The sequence below is a fragment of the Callorhinchus milii genome, unplaced genomic scaffold (assembly GCF_018977255.1).
Source record: "Callorhinchus milii isolate IMCB2004 unplaced genomic scaffold, IMCB_Cmil_1.0 Scaffold2, whole genome shotgun sequence".
Lineage (NCBI taxonomy): Eukaryota > Metazoa > Chordata > Chondrichthyes > Chimaeriformes > Callorhinchidae > Callorhinchus > Callorhinchus milii.
This window is the reverse complement of record NW_024704743.1, coordinates 8,483,906-8,510,498: the sequence shown is the minus strand read 5'-3', so window position 1 is coordinate 8,510,498 and position 26,593 is coordinate 8,483,906. Positions and strand designations below refer to the sequence as shown.

General features: G+C 38.9%; 1 protein-coding gene across 4 annotated transcripts in view; it reads left to right on the top strand.

Moving 5' to 3' along the window:
- The window catches only part of epc1a (enhancer of polycomb homolog 1 (Drosophila) a), a 93,939-nt gene that overhangs the window by 41,628 nt on the left and 25,718 nt on the right, over window positions 1-26,593 (top strand). For 3 of the 4 annotated variants that reach the window (XM_042346565.1, XM_007908935.2, XM_042346566.1), the window contains exons 2-7: window positions 13,549-13,708; window positions 20,547-20,692; window positions 21,057-21,263; window positions 23,310-23,458; window positions 24,465-24,624; window positions 26,312-26,488. In XM_042346565.1, coding sequence (XP_042202499.1) covers window positions 13,549-13,708; window positions 20,547-20,692; window positions 21,057-21,263; window positions 23,310-23,458; window positions 24,465-24,624; window positions 26,312-26,488 — 999 coding nt within the window. The remainder of the gene's footprint in view (window positions 1-13,548; window positions 13,709-20,546; window positions 20,693-21,056; window positions 21,264-23,309; window positions 23,459-24,464; window positions 24,625-26,311; window positions 26,489-26,593) is intronic. The other variant, XM_042346564.1, reaches the window with a different exon arrangement.

Genomic DNA, 26,593 nt, shown 5'->3' with positions numbered 1-26,593 from the left:
GTGGGCCAATATGTGGAGGCTGCTACATTCCTCAACCATTGGAGATGGTGCTTTACAGGCGAGCAGAAGTGAAACTTCTGCCTGCACAGAATGAGCGTGACTGCTTTTGAATGCCAGTTTTTTTTTGGGTGGGGGAAGCTGTCTACAGAAGCAACTGCTATTGTTGCTGTGAAAGTAGTGCTTCAGAGGTACTGGTCAGTGCTGCAGCTGTCCACATTAGAGCTGCCTGATTTATTTCAACATTATCTTTGGAACACTCAGCAAAATAACAGAGGATGCACAATAATATCAAATAAAGCTGCCATCAAATTTACTGCCATATGAACTTAAGGAATAGAAATAGAGGGGGGGGTCACTGGATCCATCAAGCTTGTTTCACCTTGGATGTCTGTTTTAAACATCCAGACTGACATTTTTTAACTGCATACCTATTTGCAGGCAGTGCAATATGTGTAAGGTTCTTAAAAAGTAAGATTATAATCCTTGGATTTGATGTAGCTTCTTATCATGTCATCGTCTCAAAGTGCTTTACAGGATTTACTGTATAGTGTGAGTGTTTTTGCAGCCAATTTGTGCACAGCAATGTCCCATAAACAACCAAGAAGTGAACGAACAATGTTATCTACTGGAGTGTTGGCCAGAACACTGGGAGGACTTTTTCTGAAATGTGGCTGGGGATCTTTAATATTCATCTGAAAAGGCAGATGGGCCTCATTTTCTTGTCTTGTCTGTAGGATGGCACCTCTAATAATGCAGAATACCCCAGCATTGCTTTGGAGTGCCAGCCTGGACTGCGTTCATAGTCCCTACGTAGGGTTTAAACTCTCAATTTTCTGACTTGGATGTGAGTGCTATCCACTGATCCAGGCTGACACAACCTGGATTGTTAGAGGCGCCACCCAGGTGAGATATTCTACTGAGCTAGCCCGTCTAGCTGTTCCGATAGACTTTAGAAAATGATCTGAAACATTTTTTTCAAATGGTTCTTTGACAACAATCCACCAGAGGAAAAAAATAATGGTCATTCATTTTATGGCTGTGTTGAATAATTGCAATAGATGTGCTTTACCAAAGCCCTTTGAGACATTTCACTACGATAAGGTGCGAGCTGTATATTGAAAAGCAATGAGTCAGCCAACCCAAACTCTACTGTGTCTAGATATTAAAATATACGTTTCAAGATTTGTGTATGAGCTGCTATCAAATGTGATCTGTCCACTAACCTTGTTTGGTTAGCAGTCACAAGCAAAGGCTGTGAGCAAAACTGTTCTCGGGTGTTTCCTGGCTTTCACTACCTTTATTTGTGAAGTGAAAATAACACAACAAGCTAATGGTGGTTTGTCCATGTGTTTGTTAATGATATTTTAATTATTTTTGAGATATGTGTAGGATGCAATTTGTTAGCATTTTCAATCATCTGTCGGAGTTTTAAAAAAAACACGTTAAGCCAGAAAATGCAATGTTATGCAATATGCCTCTTCACTTCTGTAACAATCGTTAACTTGAGCTCAAACTAATTTTTTTAAATTATAAGTTATATTACAATTGCCGGATGTTGTTCCACATTTAAAGTAGACATAGGAAATTTCACTAGCTCACCTTGACACTACAGAAATCCTAGGGACAATTGAAATGCTGAACTATCGAACACTCAGCAGCAACTACAGTCACAAGTTTAAATGTAGTTGGGTAATTGGGTGATATTTTAAAACTAATTCAATAATAAGCAGAAATTTTATTGATGGCCCTGATATACATTTTAATGAAATCCTTCATTGGAGACTTTGAGTGTAGGTCTAGGCTGATTCCAGTAGGTGGTTAGTGCTATTTTATGAGTGCTGCTGTTCTTCAGATGAAACATTAAATCAAGATAATGTTTGCCTTGGCAGGTGAACATTAAAGGATCCAACATGATATTATTTGAAAAGGGAAGGGAGTTTTCCGGCAACCCAGCAAAACATCCTCCAGCTAAATCGGCTATTCACCTCCTTGCCGTTTGTGGGACAGTGCTATTCACAAATTGTCTGCTGTTACAAATACAATCTGAAATACTTTTTTCAAATGGTGTAGTGGTTCTTTGACAACAATCTTCCAGAGGAAAAAAAGTAATGGTCATTCATTTTATGGCTGTGTTGAATAATTGCAGCAGATGTGCTTTTACAAAAGCCCTTTGAGACATTTCATTACGCTAAGGTGCTAGTTATATAGTGAAAAGCAATGGTGTTTGAGTCGACCAACCAGAGCTCTTTTGTGTTTAGATGTTAAAGTATACGTTTCATACTAACATTAACAGTAATTACTTTGAAATGCTTTGAGAGATTTCAGCTTTAAGGCACTATAATTGAATTCCATGCTAATTTATCAGAACAGTACTAAAATTGTACTGTAATGCAATTGTTTGGTTTTGAGCAAACCTGAACCATACTGATGCTGATTTTGGCATTTTTTTTATATAAAACATTAAGTTGAAACATTTTTAGCTGGACCATCATTTTTCTAAAACATGTAATTTAACGAGCAGGATAAATTACACTCCCAGCTCTTAAATAACTGAATATAATTGTTATTGAATACTGAGAATTGGTCTTCCTATGAGTTCACTTAGCTCCGCCTCTACATCGAACAGTATAATCCAGTATAGCTATTCTATTGGTGAACCTTTTCCAATCACTTTTTTAATATAAAAGGGACATGATATTAATCCAAAATTGCAATTGCTTCAATAATCAAACTTAAAAATCTGCAGGTTGTTATTAAAAAGAGTTCATAAGTTGAGGACGACTGAGTGCAATTCGTTCATCTTTGGATTGTTTTCCTTATGCTGCTTGCTGAACCATAACTGTTTGTAATGCAGATGTGGATCCTGTAGTATCTGATGAATTGCTGTTTGAGGTTTTCAGTGTATAAATGATATTTGTAATATAGCCATGGAATTGTTGTTGAATAGAGAACACATTTCATGGTAACTTATTGTTAAATCAGTGCATGATGTAATTATTTACACAGGGAATTCAGTCAATTCAGGTGTTTGTATAAGTTATAAGATTCTCCAATTGCCTTATATACTGTGTCACACTTGGAAGTAGCATGAAAACTTGGTAACCTCAATGTGAAACTTTTGTTAGAAAATTACTGTACCTTAGTTTCTCCATGTTCTGAGATATGTTCTTCAGAACTTTGAAACACTCCTCAAAATTAGGTTTTAAAATTGTTTTGACTTATTTTACTCTTGAGGCTTAAAATGGATCTAGTTTGTTTGTGGGCAATTAGACTTCTGAGTACAGAACTTAATTTTAGATCATATAAATACATTTGAAAATGTGCAATTGATTTTAACTCAGAAGAAAAATACGATTAAACTTTGATCCGGGGTGTGTTAACTGTAAACTGGTGTATGAACTGAATTTTTTTTCATTAAACTTTGAGACCGACTTCAAAGCCATTTATGATGATTTGCTCCATACGTTTTTTAGCCTCGTTGTTTTGAATGCTTATTTGAATGTTGGCCTGTTGACATACTGAATCTACACTGTACCAATCCCAGACTTAATTATTATAATAATCCTTGCATTGATATAGTGCCTTATCACGTCTTCAAGACCTCTCAAAGCGCTTCACGGGATATAGTCCAAATTGACTGAGTGTTTTGTAGGCAAAACACAGCAGCCAATTGCACACAGTAGTGTCCCACAACCAGTCATGAATTTATTGACCTTATTACTATTTATTTGAAGATATTATTATCCCCAGAAAGCAATCCACCTTTCGACAACAAACAGGTTCCCACTTGCTACTAGGTAAACAGGCATGTGGAGTAAGGGAACGTGCCCAGGAATCGAACCCAGGTGCTCTCATTTGCGAGGCGAGTTCTCCAACCACTACGCTACGGGACTCCACATTCCTTTAATACGGTGCTTAAAAGAGCACATAATATTGCAGCTGCACTTTAGCCAGGAATAGTACAATACTAATTTCGCCCCAAGGGTGCTAGACAGTCCTGGGTTCCCCCCCATGCTGGTGCGGGGGTATCGCTGTATCATGTACTTATAGAATTCTTCAGTTATCTAAAGTTCTAACTAATCTCTGCTGAACAGCTCCCTATCCCAGTTTACAAATTCATTTTTAGCAAGAATGTATCATTAAATGCTCTCTTTGTGACTTGGATACATTTACATGTTTGATTACATGTATTGGCCATTAAAATTGCTGTAAGTCACTGTTGAGAACCTACTTAAGCGTGCAGCCAGATGTTTGTGCTATTGTTCTGATTTGAGGGAAGAATCAAAGGTTGAGTGGTAATGTTTCGTCATTTCATTCTGAGACACCTGTAGGTTGAGGATTCCCATGGCTGCCAACTTTTGATATGGGTGCAAAACTAGTTGGAATGTTTCAATAAATAACCATTTGATCTTGATTAGTTGTAACATCAGATAATTAACAAATTGAATATCCATTAGAGAGATGTTAAATCCTAAACCATTGATAAAAATGTGGAATCACACCATGCAAAACAAACCCAAATACTTCACCAAACCAGCACTAAAGTCAAGTTTATATTACAGTCCTAGCCACTTCTAGAACCCGTTTATGTCAACACCCAGCTTATATCAACAAAAATGTGAATTCCCAGTCCCTTCTCTGCACATTAATACTAAAACGTATCATCTATGTCAACTTCGCCATAAACTCTTGGCACACTTATGCCAATAAAGTGTTTGAGCCCCAAACAGCATTAAAGGCATTGTTTTATTAGCCACGCTTGCCGACTTTTTTTTTACTTAGATGACTAATTTTGTAAATAAGATAATACTTTTTTGTAAATAAGATGGCAAAAATACAGATAAATAAGTGGTTTGGGAATTTTAATTAATGTATGACTTGTAAATAATGAATTTTCAATGAAATACATGAAATAATATGAAATAATAATCCTTGCATTTCATATAGCGCTTTTCACGTCGAGGGGATTTCCCAAAGCGCTTCACAGAAGACACTGTAAAGTGAATTGACTGTATTTGTGGGAGAATGCGGCAGCCAATTGCGCACAGCAATGTCCCACAAACAGTCGTAGATTGAAAATGACCAATTTATGATTGTTTTTTTTTGGGAGGGATTATTGTTAGGTATGTGGAGTAAGGAAACTTGCCCAAGGTTTCGCCCTGCCTGGAATTGAACTCAGGTCTCTCGCTTGCAAAGCGAGTGCTCTAACCACTGAGCTACAGGACTCCACACTATGGTATAGAGATTTTAATCATAGAATATCTACTGTCCACTTGTGACTGCCTATGTCTACAAAACTTGAATCGTCCCCGGCATGTTGACGTGACTGGGTAGGTAGGACTGTCTATACATTGTGACTACAAAAATTCAAGGTTTTTGGTAGCATTGCTAGGATCTGATGTGCAATTCGCACACTAAATCTTTGTATACCTGTGTATTATCAGCATGATTGTCTTTAAATGAGCAATGTTACCCACATAAAAGAACTGAGAGATTTTTTTTCTTGAGTCAATGTAGAGATGCTTAATTGACTTTTTAGTCAAGTGCCAAGTCTTTGATAAAATGTATATTGCATTAGTGGTGCCATTTAAAACTCAAGTCGTGAACAGTAATGTCCTTACTTAAATTGGTACTTTTATAAACTCGAGTATTGATTGTCTCAAATTATGGAGTAACTGAAGGTGACCATATGAGGGAGCCAGAGCAATGTATTTTCAGTACATTTTAAGATTTGGATTATTGACAAATGATTTTCTCACATTGTCACTCAGTAATGCTTCTAACACCATAATATCTTAAAGTCTTTGCTGAGCACAGAAATATAACACAAATGTACTAGGAGAGGTAATTTGTTTAGGAGATAAAGGTTAGGTGGATGTCTTGGAATTGTGCTCAGTTTAACTCGGGATTGGAGCAGAACCTTCTCTTGGGAGGTGAATGGAGTAGAACCTACACTGATTTGGAATAGTGTCTACTGTAGAGCGGGAGATTATGCATTGTTTGTGGAAATTTGAATATAGCCATACTGAAGCATTAGCAGTATTGACTGTCCTGGGTTTGCATACACCTGGGGTAGGGGCATAGAAGGGCCTCCCTCCCAGTGTCTGTAGCATCATAGTAATCAATGGAAATGTTTGGGAGAGCAGTTACTGCTAACTGACCAACTTTCTGTATGCTTGAAGTCAGCAACAATGTCATCTGTGGCCAACAGTCAGCACTTCCACCTTAATGCGGTTATAACACATGGTATCACTTTATGGATCTGAACCACTATTATCACAGAATCTGACTACTATTAGCAATTAGTGTAAAATACTTGAAGTATTTGATAGTGTGCTGTAAAAATCCCCAAACTTTCTTTCTCTGAGAAGATTGAGAATAATCTTCCAAAATGTGTAGTTCATACTCTGTTCCAGATGTCATTTTAGAGGTTTAGTGAGATGTCAGTTTAACGAAGGTATACAACTGGTGAGAGGTACATGTGAGTCAATGCTCTGAATGACTACATTCTGTACAAAACCGTAGGATTGTATAGAAGCATAGAAATTTATAGCACAGAAGGAGGCCATTTGACAGATTGTGCCTGTGCTGGCTTCTTCAAGAGCATGGAGTGTCAAACTCATCTGGCCACAAGGACAATTTAAATCAACACTGTACACTTAGTGGGCCGCACCACAAAAAAATATATATACGATGTACTGTTCTGATAATGTCTCTAGTGATTGTGTGTATATTTACTCAAATATACCAATTTACATGAAACATTATCCCACTGCACAATTCCTTTTCATTTAAAAACAAGTATGTGGGCAATTGCTAAGTCTCAATATTTAACAACAACAACAACAACAACAAGATTCCATTTATAGAGCGCCTTTCACGTCAGGAGGACGTCCCAAGGCGCTGCACAGTTGGGTCATGACCCGAGCAGGGGGGAAATGGTCAGGGTGAGGGGAGGGAAGGGAGGGAGAGAGGAGGGGGAAATGGTCAGGGTGAGGGGAGGGAAGGGAGGGAGCGAGGAGGAGGAAGAGAGTCGAGAGGGGAGCTGAAGGCTCGGTCAAAGAGAAAGGTTTTGAGACCGGCCTTGAAGGAGGAAAGGGAGGAAGCAAGGCGAAGGCACTGGGGGATGGAGTTCCAGAGCCTCGGGGCTGAGAGGCTGAAGGCCCGACCACCGATAGTAGGGCGGTTGGGGCGGGGGACGTGGAGCAGACCGGAGCCAGAGGAACGGAGGGTACGGGCAGGTAGGTAGGGGGATAGTAGGTTGGAGAGGTAGGAGGGAGCAAGGCCGTGAATGGCCTTGTAGGTGAGGATGAGGATCTTGAAATCAATCCTCTGGGGGATGGGGAGCCAGTGGAGGCGAGCGAGGGTAGGAGTGATGTGGTCCCGAAGCCTGGTGCGGGACAGTACACGAGCTGCAGAGTTCTGAATGACCTGCAGCTTGTGGAGGGAGGTGGCGGGAAGGCCGGCGAGGAGAGAGTTCCCATAGTCCAGCCTTGAGGTGACAAAGGCGTGAACCAGGGTTTCAGCAGCGTGAGGGGTGAGGTAGTGCCGTAATCTGGCGATATTCCGGAGGTGATGGAAGGCGGTGCCAGTTGTGGTGCGGATGTGAGGGAGAAAGGACAGCTCAGGGTCAAACAAAACGCCGAGGTTCCTGACTGGCTTTGAGAGGTGGAGAGTGCAGCCTTGGATGCTGATGGTGTCAGCGCCTGAGGTGCGGAGGCGCTGACGTGAGCCAATCAGGAGGGCCTCGGTTTTTCGCACGTTGAGCTGAAGAAAGTTGTCTCTCGTCCAGGACTCGATGTCGGACAGGCAGGCTGTCAGGACATCGGTGGTCGTGGAGTTGAGAGTAGAGGAGGAAAGGTAGAGTTGGGTGTCATCCGCATACATGTGGAAGTTAACCCCATGTTAACATGTTAACTTAAAAGTATAGCATTTTTGACATCACTGAAACAAAAACTACTGACTGGCTGTGCAAATACCATTTAGTTCCGCAATGAAATTTACCTTTGCTAAATGCGATTTATGCCTTCACATATGTATTGAGCAAATGCATTCTGATTGACTTTTTACTAACTCTGAGCTTCATTGGCTTCATGGGAATGTTCTTTATGCGATTCAGAATGCACAGATTTGAATACGTCTTGAAAAGAGGAGGGTTGGTTTTTAAGAAGAATTCCAATATACTATATCAATGTGATTTTAGAAACTAATGGGAGTGTCGACAAATATTACCCTATTATTACAGTGGCCTACCGTGTGTTTGACCCCTCTGCTTGAGAGCAATTGTTTCAGTCCCACTTATCTGCCCTTTCTCCATACCCCTGTTGCTAACTTTAGGATATCTATCTTGTCTCCTTGTTAACTATCAAAACCACTCATATTTTAAAGGTCTCTATCAGGTCACCCTCAACATTTTGTTCCTGTGCAAAAAGTCTTGAGTTCCTCCAGTTTCCACTCAAAGGCCAAAGCGCTGTTCCCCAGTATCGTTCAGTGAATCTCCTCTGAACCTCCCTCATGCCTTGACACCTTTCATAAAGTGGGTGACAAATACTGGATACAATATTCTAACTGTGGTCTAACTAACTATCTTTATAAGTTTAGAATGATCTCTTTATAAACGTCTAACATATCTAAAGTAGCAATTAGATAGGAAAAAAACAATTTATGTTGTTTGGAACATAATTTAGTTTAGTGATTCTACAATATAGGACAGGCATTGACAAAATTACAGCTTGATTCAACTTAATTGCTGCTAACTGTAGCAATCAAGGCTGAATGAAACCAGGCTGACATCTTAATGTTTTAACTGTTTGAAGAATAAAATGTTTGCTGAGCAATATAAAACAGTATTTTACATATTTACTTCTACACAGGAAATGGTTTGGATTTGGTGTATAGATTTGGTGAAACTGTGTGCACAGTTTATGGAAGCAGAAAAGATTGCCAACAAGATCCTGAAAGTCTGTACCTAAAGGAATAAGCGCATGTCACAGGATGTGATGGAATTTGTATAGTGCACTAATTAGGTCCAATTTGAACTACTGTATACAGTTAGTGTATTACAATTGGAAAATCTTTCCATTCGAGACTCTTAAAAAAAACAATGGAAGCTAGGAATTATGCATCTAAGTTACAAATAAGGCTAAAGTAGAGAATGTTCTCAGAAATTTATTTCAAGACCTAAAGGTATAGAAAAATATGTTCATAGTTATAAAAGGCATGAATTCCCAGCTTTGTGGAGTCCTGTAGCTCAGTGGTTAGAGCACTCGCCTTGCAAGTGAGAGACCTGGGTTTGATTCCCGGCAGGGTGAAACCTTGGGAAAGTTTCCCTACTCCACACACCTGATAATAATCCCTCAACAAAAAAAAATAATTTGGTCACTTCACTTGAGTCCATAACAGTGCGCAATTGGCTGTCGCGTTTCGCCCCACAAGTATGCAATTAATTCATTTTACAATATATTCTGAAGCGCTTTGAGATGTATAGAAGACGTGAAAAGCGCTATATCAAATGCAAGTATTATATAGAGGAAGATGATAGGTAAACGGACAGATTTGATTCATCTCGTACAGTGGTGAATATGCGGAAAGAGACTGTTTGTGAAAGGAGATGATTTTAGCAGTTCAAGGGGAACTTATATATGCACAAAAAACTATTGAAAGATTTTGTTATTTAGGAACTTTTTTTTCTTTACATTGCTCTGTACTTTCTCTGTTCTCATCGTTCGCATGCATGCATACTTGAGTGCTTAAAATACTAGTAAAATGTAATCGACTTGGTTAATGACCACTGTCTTTGAATAGCTAAGCATTACACAAATCATTATTATCCTCCACCTGCCTTTTGAAATAGCATATTTAAAATTATAATCACTGCAATGCAAGCCAGTTGTTTTGTAATTGTAACACCTGATTGTAGAAAATAGGGTCCCAAGGAGCTTGGCTTCAATCTGTGAGACCTTAGAAATCGGCTTGAAACCGAGACTTAAAAAAACTGTGGTAAGATAAGTAACTGCAATAACCATTCAGAAAATTAAAAAATTGAGTTAATTAGCTAGAATTTGTTGATTTTATAAAACACCACCAGCTGTACTTTGATCAATACAAATAGCAAAAGCTGAAGTTTTTATTTAAATTTTTTTTATCATTCGGGATTTTTAATTTTTTTTGATGTGGAGAAACTCATTGTGTGTGTGGCATGGTAACATTATACCATCTGTGCCTCTGTCTTGCCTTTTGAATAGTTTTCCCAGTTGACCACAACCTACGTAACCGGTGGAGGCTGCCAATTGTATTTGAATGTTAGGCTACTTTTCTCCTGGGCTCTCCCTCCCCCCAGTTCTGCTACTTTATTGTTCAGGAAAAAAAATCTGTCCCAATTCTTTTCTGGTTTTGCTACAATCTATGGAGATTTGTTCCAGTCGATATGAAGCTGTTATCAACAAGCTAATCAATACTAAATTGATCTCAACAGATTGAAGTTTAAAATTAGACCTGATATTTATAGTTAAACATTTTCCCCAACCATTGTGCAATTGATATAGGCCAACAATTGGAGTAGGAATTCTTCCCACATGAATTCTGTTAACCCTGCGAACCTCCATTTGAGACGCGATATACCTGAATTGTGGTACACTTCTAGTGCTGACTTTACAGCTTCCCACACAAACTATAACCTATACTCCTTGGCTGAAGATTAAACTTTTTATTCTATATTTGAGGAATGATGTATTTCTTATAATGTATGAATGAATAGTTGTTTGGTCAACATTTAATTCTTTCTCTAGTGTGCAAGATTTATTACTGGATTAACAACATGTAGGTTTATACCACAGATATTTTGGAGTGTTGGTATTTATTGAATATGTTTTATTTACAAACTGGTTAGTTTTTATTTTTATATCTGGTGTTATATTTTCAGTGTTTTTATGTTTGCTATTTGTTTATTGCAAAGCAGAAGGGCATGTTTGGGTGCAATTATGCTATCTTGCATATCTCCAGTGTTGTTTTAAACGTTCGCTATTTATTTTCCCATCCATCTGTGCCTATCTAGTTTTCTAACTTTCTATGAATTTTATTTGCAGTTGATAGTTCAATACTCCATTGAGCTCTTTTACGGCCCAAGTATCACGTTTCAGAACTGTAGCTTATTAAATGAATGGGTTCACTTATAATGTGGCCCTACACTATACACATTTGGTACATACAGCTTTCAGTCCTGATGTCAGATATTCCAGGAGGCTGCTGAAGTGATTTGCTGCATGCTATGTGCAGAATATACAACTGCCAACTGTCAAAGCACTTCTCAGGGTTTACTTTAAAGTATAATACTGTATATTTGTTAACACCATAGCTAGTTTCTGTCCAGCAATGACCCACAAACAGTTATGAAATGAATGAATATTTTTTCCCTGGGACATTGTTGACCATAAACTGGGAGAAACTCCCTTTTCTTTTCAAATAGTGCCGTTGGGATCTTTTAACATTCAGCTGAACAGGCAGATAAAATCCCAGTTTAACATCTCATCTGAATGCAGGACACCTCCAGTAATGTTTTATATGCCATATCATACAATGTATATCTATTGATACAGCCTCAATAGGAACTTGAAATAACAAATTCCACACCCCCAACAACTCTGAGAAACTACCCTTTAACCTCTCCCCTAATTCTAATGGTGGTAAACCTCTTTGCCTTGTCACTAATTGCTCAACAAAAGGAAATGGGAGTTTTCCTATTTAACTTGACATGCCCCTTAAGACTTCAACTATAATCTTCTCTGCTCCAGTGGAAAAACCCCAATTTTAAGACAGAACCTTCACATGTATATTGTTTGTCTAAATTAGAGGTTCTCAAAATGGGGAGCCAGTTGCACTAACCTCGAGAGAGGCCGCGCATGCTTGCACCTGCCCCAGCGGCTTCCTGGCTCCCATTGAATTGGAGCAGGGCAGCGGCTGGGCTGTGTGCACGCACTAGGACTTGAATTTAAATAGTTCTCGCCAGACAGGAGAATGCACGAACATAGCCTAGCTGCTTCCTGTGCTCAAAGGTAAGCATTTTCAGTTCTTTGTCTGGGGAGGGGTGAGCAAGATTGACTGGAGCAAAAGCAGGCTGACATTGAACAGCTGTTATGGGGGAATGAATAGATAGGTATTCTGCAGTTTTGGTTGAATACCTTTGCAGATTAGGAAGTATTCACATAATTTTTTTCCTGAGAGATTAGATGAAGGTGAAATCTAAGGTGCAACACAGTCTGTGGAAGGAGTGAACAATATGGGCAGAATGGTGTTTTTCTTCCATGCTTTTTCTTCCATATGGGGAGGTGCAATTGTATTTTTCTTAGACGAGGGACACTCACAGTCTGAGGACCTCTTGTCTAAGTGAATCTGTTCTGCACCCTCAATCGTTTTGACACCTTTCCTGTAATGTGATGCCCAAATCTACACAATGTTCTAGCAGTGCTCTAAACAATATTCTTTTCAATTCTAATGCATGTTCCCCACTTTACAATAATTATTGAATTAGAAATTAGTCTGCATTTTATTAGAGACTGCGTATGTTAATGATAAGTATTATAAATTGCAAGTTATGCAGTGGTTTATGTAATGAAATACCCAGACAGCTGGATTTTTGTTGTGTCGTTTTCATTTCTGACTGTTGCTGTGCTTATGTTGTGTCTGTGTATCTTCCATGTTATGTAAGGTTTGTTTAAGTTGCTTGTTTTTTGAGGTCTTCCGGTATTGCTTGTGGTTTGTGTTTAAATATTTGCTTTAGGTCTTGCGGAGTTCAGACAACTGAACTTTAGGGAAAGTACTTTCTGTATCAAAAGTACTGTCTTTATCTCCATCTGAAATAGCAGAACTATGGAGAGAACTTTAGGACAAAGTACTTTCTCCCTTTTAGGTACTTGGCACTGAACAATATTCATTTTAGTGAGGTTTATTGTATGAATTTCTGTTGATTCACTGCGCAACTTATTTACTCTTTAGGGAAATGTATTATCTATTAAGTCTGTGGTTTTAAAGAAAGTAAACTACTGAACTAACTTATCATCTTTGGTTACCCTTCTTACTTTTTGAAATGTTAGCAGTACTATTGTCTGGGATATTTGGAAATATTGAACACTGTTACATCTAAACCTTTTTCTCAATTATTCAGGTGATAATCATGATGCAGTGATACTTAAGGGCATTGTCTATCCATGATCTAGGATAGTTTAAAATAGTCATTTCTAAATTAACTTAGTATTGTATCTCCTTGGTATTGTGCTTCATTTGCTGGTACTTTCAAACTTTTAGCAGTACCTACCTTGGTAAATTCAAGCTTTTAACAACTTCAAACACTGAGTTGTGTTCGCAATTTTGAAATGGTCTCCAATAATGTTTGATTTGTTAAATGAATACTTTGTTTTGGCCATTAAATTTTTACCACGTAATTAATTTAATGTTGATGAAAGCTATTGTGTTTTTTAAGTTGCTAAGAATTATGCAAGTACTGTTTTCTAACTGCACATGAATGCATTTTAATAAAGTCTTTAACTTCTTCAGGAACACCATCTTCAGAGGGCAATTTCAGCACAGCAGGTTTATGGAGAGAAGCGGGATAATATGGTTATTCCTGTCCCAGAGGCGGAGAGTAACATTGCCTACTATGAATCAGTCTATAGTGGAGAGTTCAAGATGCCAAAGCAGCTTATTCACATCCAGCGTAAGTACCAAACTGAACCGTAAATCTTGAGACGTCATTCCGACATAACGCTCTATACCAAATGCAAGGATTATTATTATGAAGTGCACGTATACAGGACTTCTAAGTTAAGGTAAATAGAAAGCTCATATCTGGCAAACTGAATGCTTTCCATTGTTCTCCCTTTATCCTTTCCTTGTGTCATTGATGTCCACTAAAATTCTAAATACTGGTTGCAGTTACAGAGCGCGGTTAATCAAGTTAATGGTTTCATAGCAATTGATATCCTCCTGACTTGAAATGTGCTATGTAAATTTGTATTATATATTAAGTACCATTAATAGTGAAAATTCATTGGAAAGATGATGTGAGTGTTTAGATTTCAGCGACTCAACATGGGCATGCCATATTGACTTTGGAGAATGTGCAGGGTGAATTTACAAGGCTAGAAGGGTGAGGCAGCAGGCTAAATTAAAGTGAAAAGCTGGGGTGGCGTTGGATGTACTTTCTGTGCCTCAAGAAGTTTAAGAGAATTAGTTAGTGTTTAAGATTATGAAAGGAATCTAAGTGAGGGGTTCCCAAACTTTTTGCTGCACTTCTCCACCCCCCCCCACCCCCCCTCACCCATAAAACATGAAGCAACATAAATAGCACAGTACCACTAAATAAACTTAGTGTATTTCAAGATGCTCATTACTTTTAAATCTCTTCATGCCATGGCACCTCCCTACCTATCCGATTTGCTCCAATTTTACTCTACCTTTACTTATGTGGCATGGGTCTATTGCATGTCCCTCGTCCTCTCCGCTCTACAATTGGCGGCTGTGCATCAAGCCAAGGCACTGTTAAATGCTCTGTGATGCCACCTGCATGAAGGATGCTATATAAATGGAAGATATGTTGTTGTTGCTTGACAAAAAAAAGATGAAAGACAGTATCCATTCCAATGCTGTAATCTGTTAAGTCAAATATGAGCTTTGGCCCCAACCATTGAGCAACCACTAAATAAAGATAACTACAGAGTAGCATTTCACTTGTATAATAATGTTTAACACTAGGGCTAATTAAAGCTCGATGGTGTAACTTTGGCTTGTTTGAATATGTGGTGAAAAGAGAGGAAAGTGAGATTAGGAGAGGTAATAGTAGGTAGTAACAGTATAGAATGTTCTGTGCTGGAGTTGGTTTGATAAGCACAATTAGCTTTTTGTTCCTAAATTCTCATTGGTTTGTCGAAGCAACAATTCTCCACATACAAACATTTAGTATTGGTCTATTTGACCAAAGGAGGAGAAATGCGAGACCTCCTGTGAATTGCTTTGAAACATCCTCCTGAGGTTAACGGTACTGCATCAAATGCAAGGATTATCCAAGATCAGGAGACATGCACTTTCTAACATCGATCACTGACTAGCATCATGAAATGAGAAACCTTCCTGTCTCCCTCTTTATTTTTCTCCACCCTCAAAAAAAATCTCTGGGACACAGAGGTTAACTGTAGCATTCTGCAGTTTGCTCTGGCTGCGATGAGCACTGAACATACTCTTAACTGTTCTGGATGATTCAGCACCAACATACTTTTGTGTATATACTCATGATGAATCCTAAACACTATTTTGGGGATTTGGTTTTAATAAAACCATTTAGCTGCTGAACTAAATCTATTTTTACTCTTAAACACAGAGCAAGTTTTGCTAAATTATTCTACAGCTTCTTAACTGCAAATTCAGTGGTGATTCAAATTCTGGCAAGTCCAGTAAGAATACTGTCCTGACATGAATGCTCCTCTCCTTGAGGGAGTTATCCAATAATCATAACATTGGTACAAAGACATTATAGATGGGTATCAAGTGCACATTTTAGCCATGTTGGCACATGCTAAAGACAATTGTATAAGATCTGCACAAAATCGGCTGATTAGGAGCCAATTGCAAATGTTTGCTTGCATGTTACATGTTGGTCATTTTGCTATTGAGAGTTCCGTTTGGTGCAAGAAGTCTCATTGATATATTTTGAGAACCCCTACCTATTAACTGTTCCCATTGCCTGTTGAAATTTATCTTCATTCATCCGACATTGACATATTTCACATTACTGACTCTTATCAGCCCCATCATCAAATGTGGAGTCCTGTAGCTCAGTGGTTAGAGCACTCGCTTTGCAAGTGAGAGACCTGAGTTCAATTCCAGGCAGAGGGCGAAACCTTGGGCAAGTTTCCTTACTCCACACGCCTAATAATAATCCCTCCAAAACCAAAAACAATAATAAAAAAAAAAAAAAAATTGGTCATTTTCAATCTACGACTGTTTGTGGGACATTGCTGTGCGCAATTGGCTGCCGCGTTCGCCCACAAATATACAGTCAATTCACTTTACAGTGTGTTCTGTGAAGCGCTTTGGGACGTCCTCCCGACGTGAAAAGCGCTATATCAAATGCAAGGATTATTATTATTATTATTATTATTATCATTCGGCAGACAGGCATTCAACTACATGGTGCCTGCTCCCTGGAACTCCATTCCCAGGTCTATGCAACTTTCTCCCTCTCTCCCCTCTTTCAAGGTACGTCTCAAAATATACCTCCGTTGAGCAAGTTTTCAGTCATCTTTCCCTTCTTCATATCCCTCAGCTCCAGTGCCCAGCCAGAATTCTCGAGCACTTTGGGATGTCTTCCTGGCATGAAAGGAGTGCAATATAATTATAAATAGTGTTGTATACTGAAAACTTATTTGCATGTGTGACAATTAACAATATCTTAGTCATTGGCGATTTGATAATGAATGATACTGACTCTTACAGTTTATGACACCACTGAGAATGAAACAAAGAAAAGCTTGGCAGCTAGTTTATACTCTTGAGTGTCAAGGAATGGGGTGTGGTCTTGTGGCCTAATGATTGTGTATTGGTTTCCAATTCTTTTGAGGAATGGGTTGAAATCCAATCACTGTCAGTTACTGTGGTGACTCATATAAGCATTTTGCAGCTGTCAGATTGGAAAGTAGCAGGGAGAAGAGATAATGTCTGAAGACTGGGAAGCCAAGGGGAACTATGATTCAAATTGAATTGGGATACAGTTTGATATCTGCAATCCCAAGTTATTTCCTGTACAGATTTCTTGGTTGAGGGCCTTATTAGGTATTTTAACAGCAGATGTTTTTTCATAAACTGTATATTGCCACACAGCATGTTTCACATTTGACTAATGACTTCACTATTTTACCCAGGAGTTCTCTTCCAAAAAGGGGTGCTCCAAAGCACATAGTATATTTTGCCAAGCACAAATCTGTGATTGCTGTCAGTGCCAAGTTTTTTTTAATAAACAAATTGTTGAAGTGGGTAAAGCAGGGTTCTCCCTATGCCTCTTTGGCATAAGGAGAACCTTGCTTTCCTAGAAAGCGGAGCAAGAGCTGGAACAAAGATGGCCAGATTATTTGAATTGCATTTCACATATGCTCAAAGATTGTTCTTATTTTAAATAGACTAGTTTGTTACTTTGTACATATTTGATTTTAAGAAGTCCACCCTCAATACAGTGATGTACAGCAGTTATAACCCACTATCTGCTGCCTCGAACCCCCTCCCCACTCACGTGGAGTCCTGTAGCTCAGTGGTTACAGCACTCACTTTGCAAGCGAGAGACCTGGGTTCGGTTCCTGGCAGGATGAAACCTTGGGCAAGTTTTCTTACTCCACACGCCTAATAATAATCCCTCAAGAGAAAAAAATAATAAATTGGTCACTTCAATCCATGACTGTTTGTGGGACACTGCTGTATGCAATTGGCTGCTGTATTTCGCCCACAATTATGCAGTCAATTCACTTTACAGTCTATTCTGTGAAGCGCTTTGAGATGTCTAGAAGACGTGAAAAAGGCTATATCAAATGCAAGGATTATTATTATTATCTGCTCAACTTCCCTTCCTTTACCCACTTTGGCAGATACCATAAATCAGTTCTTTTCCTCAGACTTCCATTCAGAACAGCTGTCATTACTCCCTTCCTTTAAAAGAAACTACTCTTGAACCCTTCAACCTCACACACCGCTGTCCCATTTCAAACCTGCCCTACTTTGCCAAAGCCCTGGAACGCATTGTTGCAAACCAACTTTGCTCACACTTCACCCTCCACTCCCTACTTGAACCCCTCCAGTCCAGTTTATGCCCAGACCACAGCACAGAGACAGCGCTTGTCAAAATAACAAATGATGTAATCTCTCTCTCTCTCTGACCAGGGCTCCCTCTGCCTCTTCGTCCTCCTGGACCTCTTCGCTGCGTTCGAGACAGTCAACCATACCATCCTCTTCTACCGCCTCTCCCTCATCCACCTTAGTGGGACCGCACTCACATGGTTCAAGTCCTACTTAACCAACCACCAACTTTTCATCTCGGCCAATGGGCTTTCCTCTCACCTCCGCCTGGTCATCTGCCGTGTTCCCCAGGGCTCCATCCTTGGCCTCTTTCTTTTCCTCATCTATATGCCCCAGGTGTCATCTGTAGACATTGGTCAACTTAGACATGTATGCGGATGACACACAAATGTACTTTGCGGTTCTGAACTTCTCAACCTTTCCCTCAGACTCTCTGAACCCTTGCGCAACTTAGGCATCCGGTTCGGTCCCCAGCTTTCCTTTCTACCACACATCCGTTCCCTGACCAGGACCACTTTTTTTCCCACGCCTGACACATTGCACACCTCCATCCGTACCTCACAACTGATGCAGCTGTAAGCTGTTTGAGCTGTCCATGTCCCTGTCACTTTCCAGCTGGACTATTCCAATGCCCTTCTTGCTGGTCTCCCCAGTTCCACCATACACAAAATCCAATTAATTCAAAACTCAGATACCCAGATAATACTCACCCAGATAATACTCACCTACACGAAACTCCATACTCCCATCACACCAGTCCTTGCCAGCTTCCACTGGCTCTCTGTCACTGAATGGATTGATTTCAAGACGCTCTCACTCGTTTTCAAATCACTTAATTCCCTCGCACCTCCCTACCTATCCGACCTACTTAACCCCCACTCTACTACCCGCTGCCTCCGCTCAGCCTGGCTCCGACCTCCTATTTGTCTCTCGTGTCCCCGGTTCCACCGTCGGTGGCCATAGCTTCAGCTACTACGCTCTGGAACTCTCTCCCTCAATCCCTCCACCTTGCCCCCTCCCTGCCCACCTTCAAATTCCGCCTAAAGGCCTTTTTGATCCTGCTTGTGGTCACCTTTCTCTCCCCCAGACTCTGCCACTGTGAAGCGCTCCGGGACGCTACCCCACTTGAAGGTCACTATATAAGTGCAAGTTGCTTTTAGGGAATGAACTATATTGGATAATTAAGTGCAAATTGTTCTCATTGTTAGTGGTGGCATCAAATCTCTCCCAACAATGTTCACATTACAACAGATGTGTTGTGCGGGTATGACCGGCCATATCTTCTTTCTTCCCTCTACCTTTTCTTCTCCCTGCCCCATCAAAAAAATAACTCCTTGATCCATACTGCTGCATGAGCACTGCCATTGTAGCACTGATAGTAATTACCCTTTGGTTTTTTGGGGTTAGAAATTCTATATTTAGAAGCAAACATTATATAAGTACATTTCTGCAATGAGAGTTATACTTTCATTCTGACAGCATGTGCTTACATTTCTGTTTTGGTTTAATTTCTTAGTTTTATTGTCATTAGATAAATTCACTTCCTTGGCATCCATAAAATCTTGCTCAAGTTATATAGTTGAGTATAGATCTTTCAACTGCACGTGTTGAAGGCTGTGCGAAGACTAATGTTGACCTGCTTTAACGTTAACAGCATTAATCATGTCACTCCACTGATTTGTAAAATTGAATTGTACCCTGCGATTTGGTAAAAATAAAAGGATAGGAACAAACAGTCCCCGAGTGGAAAACAGCCTTTGAATAATTTGGCAATGAGCGAGTTCTTGTGGTTTTGATTATGTGCGAATATGATAAAATTCAAAATCATTTTATTAGTTTTTTTGCTTAAGAGTGAAGAAAGCTTACATAATACAATTACAGTTGTGTTGCAGTTATTTCTCGTTTTTAAAAAAATCAGCTACACAGTATTAATACAGAAATGGTACTTCCTGAGATTGCTTTCCTCAACCCTTTATATGAGCTCCAAGCGCACACACAGCTGCTGTGTTATATTTATTGAAATTGGTCCACATGTAAAATTGACCACATAGCCATAAACAACATTAAAAAGATGTGCTTAGCTCTGGTTATGAAATCTCACTTATAAATGGAGTTGTTTTGACGACTTGATGAGGCGCTATATCAAATGCAACAATGATTAATGTTTCTGGGTTAAGTTGTCTGAAATTTAAAGTGTATTAATAATAAACATTATGCAAAGACTCAGAAAATTTAATAAGTAAACAGTGTTATCACTAAATTTCAGTAAAGTGTAATGATGTGAAACTTTACGATGTATCTACATAATGAGTGAAAAAGAAACTAGATGTATGCATTTAGTTTTTATTAATCCTTCAAAACTGTATGTGGGAAGGCATTTTGAGCTATTAAACAATACGATGATTACAAATCTGTTAGTTGGTAATCAGATAAGTAAATGTAGATTGGGTAGAGTTTTTTCCTATATTGAGCACCAATTACACTTCGCGAGAACACGCTTAATATTATTTTAGGTTAGTGCTTAATAAATTTCACAGCACCAATGAAACTGTTGGATTTTGATCTGAATTGATTTTTTTTCTTACTTTCTGGACTTCTTTTGAGGTAAACATTATGAGGAACCATCAGAATTTTCTCCCATATTAGCAATATGCACTGACTTGTATTGATTTCCCAGGATAAGTGCCTGTTTCTCACCATCTGTCTTTTTCTCCCAGCTTTTAGTTTAGACGCTGAGCAGCCAGACTATGATATGGACTCAGATGATGAAGTGTTTGTGAATAAACTAAGAAAGAAGATGGACATCACACCTCTACAATTTGAGGAGATGATTGACCGTCTAGAAAAGGGCAGTGGCCAACAGGTATGAACAGTGATATTTTTCTGACCAAGAACAGTTCTGTCAATTTTTTTAAAAAAATGTACCATGCAAGAATCAAGTTAAAACTAAGCAAATAATTATATTTTTCTGGGCATAGAGAAGTTACTACAGCTATCAATCTTTGGTTTTACTGGATTATAGTACTGATTGTAGTTGTGCCGTGCTGTCTGCCTTATTTAGAGAGCAATATATGGTGACAAACATTCTGCAACGAAAACCGAGCTAATGGTATTATGTATATGGAGTGGGTTGGGGTGTGTTGGCATGCTTTAGAATACATCTTGAGCAAAAAATTGAGATTTAAGTTTGGTTTACATTTTAACAGGAATTTTAATTGTGTTGATAGCTAGTAACTCTTCAGGAGGCAAAACTGCTGTTGAAAGAGGATGATGATCTGATTCGGGAAGTCTACGAGTATTGGATTCGGAAAAGGAAAAACTGCAGAGGCTGTTCCCTTATTCCAACTGTAAAACAGGAAAAGCGGGATGGCTCCAGTACCAACGATCCTTATGTTGCCTTCCGGAGACGAACAGAGAAGATGCAGACGAGAAAGGTTTGTGCAATTCCAAATTTGAATGCTAAATATAATCTTCAGCTTGCTTTCAATAAAAAAATTCCAACATTTTTTGTCAATAGATGTTCATGCATAGTTAATCTGATAATGTTACCTACATATAGTCTTGTGGAATATAACCATTTTATAACAACAACAAGATTACATTTGTATAGCGCCATTCACGTCGGAAGGACGTCCAAAGGCGCTGGACATTGTACAGCATTTCAGACCCGAGCTGGAGTCGGGAGGGGAAGGGGGGTGGCCGATGGCATGGTCAAAGAGGAAGGTCTTGAGGTGAGACTTGAAGGAGGCTAAGGAGGGGTTAATCGCTTCAACTAGGTCCTATGATGCTATTCCAAAAGGGAAGGGAGTTTCCTCTGGTGTCCTGACTAAAAAATACTCCAGATAAATTGGTCATTCACATTTTCACTGTTTGTGGTGTCTTGCTAAATGCAGATTAGCTATCGCATTTGCCTATAAACAGTCACTACACTTGATTTCCTTTTTAAGCACTTTGACATTTCAAGGAGCCAGAGGAACGGAGGGTATGGGCAAGTAGGTAGGGGGATAGTAGGTCGGAGAGGTAGGAGGGAGCAAGGCCGTGAATGGCCTTGTAGGTGAGGATGAGAGACAGCCTAATAATAATCCCACCAAAAACAATAATAAATTGGTCATTTTCAATCTACGACTGTTTGTGGGACATTGCTGTGCGCAATTGGCTGCCGCGTTCGCCCACAAATATACAGTCAATTCACTTTACAGTGTGTTCTGTGAAGCGCTTTGGGACGTCCTCCCGACGTGAAAAGCGCTATATCAAATGCAAGAATTATTATTATTATTATTATTAAGGTTGTAGAAACTGTATTAAATGCAAGGATTAATAAACAAAAGGCAAAGTACTGTAGATGCTGGGAATCTGGTATAAACACAGAAGTCGCTGGGAACACACAGCAGGTCAGGCAGCACCCATGGAGAGAGGAAAATGAGTTAACGTTTCAGATCTATGACCTGTTAGAACATGGATTAATACGTTGACTGTTTTAAGCTGTGTAAGCAGTTATTTGAAAGCTTTTCAATCCAGTTTCACCTGCATAAAGATATCAAAGAAACCAGCAGAAGTGGAATCTGCTGCTTGATGTAGTGGACGAAGGTGTATTCACTTTAACAGGTGTTTATTTTAGATACGTAAGTTACTTGACATCCAACCTGTAATACAAGTACAGTTTTGAACAGTAGTTGAATGGGCTTTATTCAATTTCTTGGCGTGGAGAAAGAACATTTTTAAAATATTTTCTGTTTGATGGCTCCCTTTTCATTAATCCTTGCATCTTGGTAAAGTGCCTTTCACATCAGGAGGATCTTCCGAAGCAGTTCACAGGATTCACTGAAGTGGAGTGACTGTATTTATAGGCAAATGTAGCAGCCCATTGTGCAAAGCAATGTCCCACAAACTTCCATGAAACGAATGACCAATTTTACTTGGAAAATTGTTGGCCAGAATACCAGGAGAAACTTCCATCGCTTTCCAAGTAGTGCCATGGGATCTTTAATGTCCACCTAAACAGGCAGACAGGACCTCTGTTTTAATGTTATCAGAAGGAGGAGAGGGGTTCAAATGAATCTCACCGAGAAATGAACCGCACCATTCTTGCCAACTAAGATAATTGAACCTCAAAATGATTTAATCCACTCCCAAACTATTTTAATGAAATGCACAATGGATTATTGAACAGCTTGTATATTTCCTTCGGTTCTGCATATTAATATCAGCTTTCTGCAGCTTAACCATAAATAAATGTATGTTTGACTGAATAGCAATATTTAAATGTTAAGCATAGTGTTTATAGAATTAACTTATAGTAAATTAATTATAGTGAATCATTTGTATTCTTTTACCCTAATGATTGCATAATGTAAGACAGTTATTCATTCCCATTTGTTTAGGTTGTCAAATTGATGGTGATGATGAGAAGGTTTTTTTCACTGTTATATGAAACATTTGGGAGAAGGGATATTGAGCTTTTCTTTACTTTATCGCTCCAGAATCGTAAAAACGATGAGGCCTCGTATGAAAAGATGCTGAAATTGAGACGGGATCTGAGTCGAGCTGTTACTATCTTAGAAATGATCAAAAGAAGAGAGAAGAGCAAACGGGAGTTACTACATCTTACACTGGAGATTGTAGAGAAAAGGTAATAATGTGGAAACGTATTCTATAGGGAATTGTTCTTGTTTTAAAAAACTTCAAATTAAGAACATAAGAATTAGGAGTAGGCCATTCGGCCCCTCGAGCCTGCCCCGCCATTCACTAAGATCATGGCTGATCTATTCTAACTCTACCTACTCGCCTTATCCCCATATCCCTTAATCCTTTTTGGAAACTAATAATCATAGTTAAACCATTTTGAGGAAATCTTTTAAACGTTAGATGGACAGCAAGACATAATTGCATGCAAATACATGCTCTTCTTAAGGCTTTCTCTCTTGCTGGAGTCAGGTGCTGTGCAAGTACTTCTGAACTTTTAAAAGAAAAAAAAATGTCCAGTTCAGGGTCATTGAGGCCTATTTTAACACATCTGTTGCTGTTCCAACTGAGATTGTCTGCTTCACTTTAAGAAATGGTTTTACTAACTACCATAGAGAGGGGATAAACGTTGGGGGAAAACTTAGAGGGAATGCCGTACGTTTTGTCTACAAGTTGAGGGGTATCGGGTGTGTAATGGTACTCTATGTGACTATTATTTCTTTGTGTTGAAATTATTTGTGATGCACTAATTGCTTACACCATAGTAACTATTAACAACATTTTAAGCTGTCAGCAATTGTCCTACAGATGTGAAAGGCAATATATAAATGTAACTTTGCGGTGTCATTTAACCACAATTTTCCAAGCAAGTATAAAATACGTACCCGAGAGTGAAGTGAGGGCTTGAACCCGTTGACCGTGTTGAGCTTGCTGCATCTCTTATTTGTTTGTGGATCATTTTAAAGTTTATGCAAAATATCACCAATGTTATGAGAAAATTAGTTTTCTAACTTCTTTTACAAATCAGATTAAAATACACCACCCACTAAATCAGTATTATTGTTCATAGCAAATGTACAACTTAATCGAGCCCCAGACCGTAATATGCGTTTGGTCATCAGAATCTCTGTTGCAGTTATTTCACCCTGAAATTTAATCTTTTACTTTCTTAGGCACAGTCTGGGTGACTTCAATGGCGAAATCTTGTCTGAGGTAATGGCACAGCGGCAGCACGTAAAGCCAACTTACTCTGTGCCAATCATTCCAATATCAAATAGCAATCAATTTAAACATCAAGAGTTTATGGAGTTTAAAGAATTTAAAGCTAATAAGGTAAGAATCAGGTCAGGTAATATTGAAGCATTCGCAATGTTCAGTTACACAGGCTAATACTCATACAAGCCAAGTTTTGGCTATTTCAGATCTGTAATTGAAGATATTTCACATTGTGGTATTGCATCGAAATCTAGCATTATTTATTTAATTACTGAAATGTAAATTATTTTAACATATCCCATAGTTGTGGAATTCCATTTGATTTTCTGTCTACCCTACCTTTAAATAAAAAGGGTAAAAACTAAACATACCAAAGTACTTGAATTCTGTCTGCATATTTGGGGATGCAATTGTAATTTTTGATGTTGCAATTGAGATCTGTGGGAACGTTGCAGTTCTTGCACAATTTTTGTTTAATAAAATCTATATTCTCAACATCCTCCCAAGACATTGGATTAGGTCCAAAGCTTGCCCTTTAAGAAATTCCATTTGACATTATGAGACACTCCCAGCTATGTTTATCTATCTATACACGTATATGGAATTGGTTTGTGTGATTGTTTTGGAGAGGTTGGGTCTACACAGAAAGCTGTTCGAAAACGCATTTAATTTAATGAAGGCTTCACAATACTGAACAAAGATAATCACTGACTCAGTTGCCTTAAGGCATGAAAGCATAGTGGCACAAATTGCTTGATTTTTGTTTTTGCACTTTACGCCTCCCTGGACAGGCTTACAGCAGAGAGCCTTATTCAGAGAATCTGTGAAAGATCTCACCATCGACATTGATATCCTTGCACTTACTGAAATCTGGCTCACTCCTGGCAACACCTTCCCCTCACCAAGGCCAGCCCATCTGCCTACACCTCTCATCACACTATACCCCAACTGTCATGGTGATGACATGGCTCTCATCTTGAGAGCTCCACTCAGCCTATCTGCTTACTCCTCCAGTACTTCCCCCGTTTAGGAAAAAAATCCATTGCCTTGGGGTGTCCTCCCAACTTGAAAGGCACTGTATAAATGTAAATTTGTATTCATCACAGTTGCATAGTCCTCTTAATACAAAGAGTGTATTGATCCATCCAATATCACTTGAGACAAACCTATGTTGTGTAGTCTTGCTTTGCTAAATAGTTCGCAATCTGGAAAGTCGTCATGTATTTTATCAAGTATTGCAACATGAAATAATTTGGTGTCAACGTTGGTGTTTGTTGTACATCAGTTCTGACCACTAGAATTTAGCTTTTATGATCCTCGCCATTGTAGATCTTGCAGCACAACTTTAGTAGTTCCTTCAGTGTCTAAAACAATTAAGAATGAAGAAAGTAGGTTATATATGAGTAGGATTATTTTCACTCATTGAATCGTGTTTCGCCCACAAAAACAGTCACTACATTGTACAGTACATCCTGTGAAGACATCTCGAAGACACGATAAGGCGCCATATAAAATGCAAGGATTATTATCTGCCACACCTTGCATCCCTTTACCTTCCTCTTGAGCCTTCTTTGTACTGTAAATAAAAATGATATTCCATATTGTTCAAAATAATCTGAGTATCCAAGCATACTCATGGGATTCTTTCTAAGGATTCCTTTAGAAGTATACAACAATCTAGATCTTGGGTGGATTTAAATTTGTGGCAAGTGGAAGATGTTATGTTTTTGATTTTAAATAACTGGTGCTGATCTTTTATTTTCTGCTGCATAGTTGAATTTTGTTTATGATAATTGTGTTGCAGCAAGAGAATGTGGAAATTATACGGCCCAAGAGGAAATATGAGAAGAAAAAACATAAAGTCTTACAACCAACTGCTGCTGCACCTCAGCAGACGAGCCCTGCTGCACTGCCGGTCTTCAATGCGAAGGACATGAACCAGTATGACTTTCCAAGCTCTGATGAAGAACCTTTCTCACAGGTTTGTATCAAAGTACTGGATTACATTTTATTTTTTGCAATTAAAGAAAGATTTCTCCTTTTTGAAATGGATCAATAATAGTTGGATCAGACCTATGTTACGCAG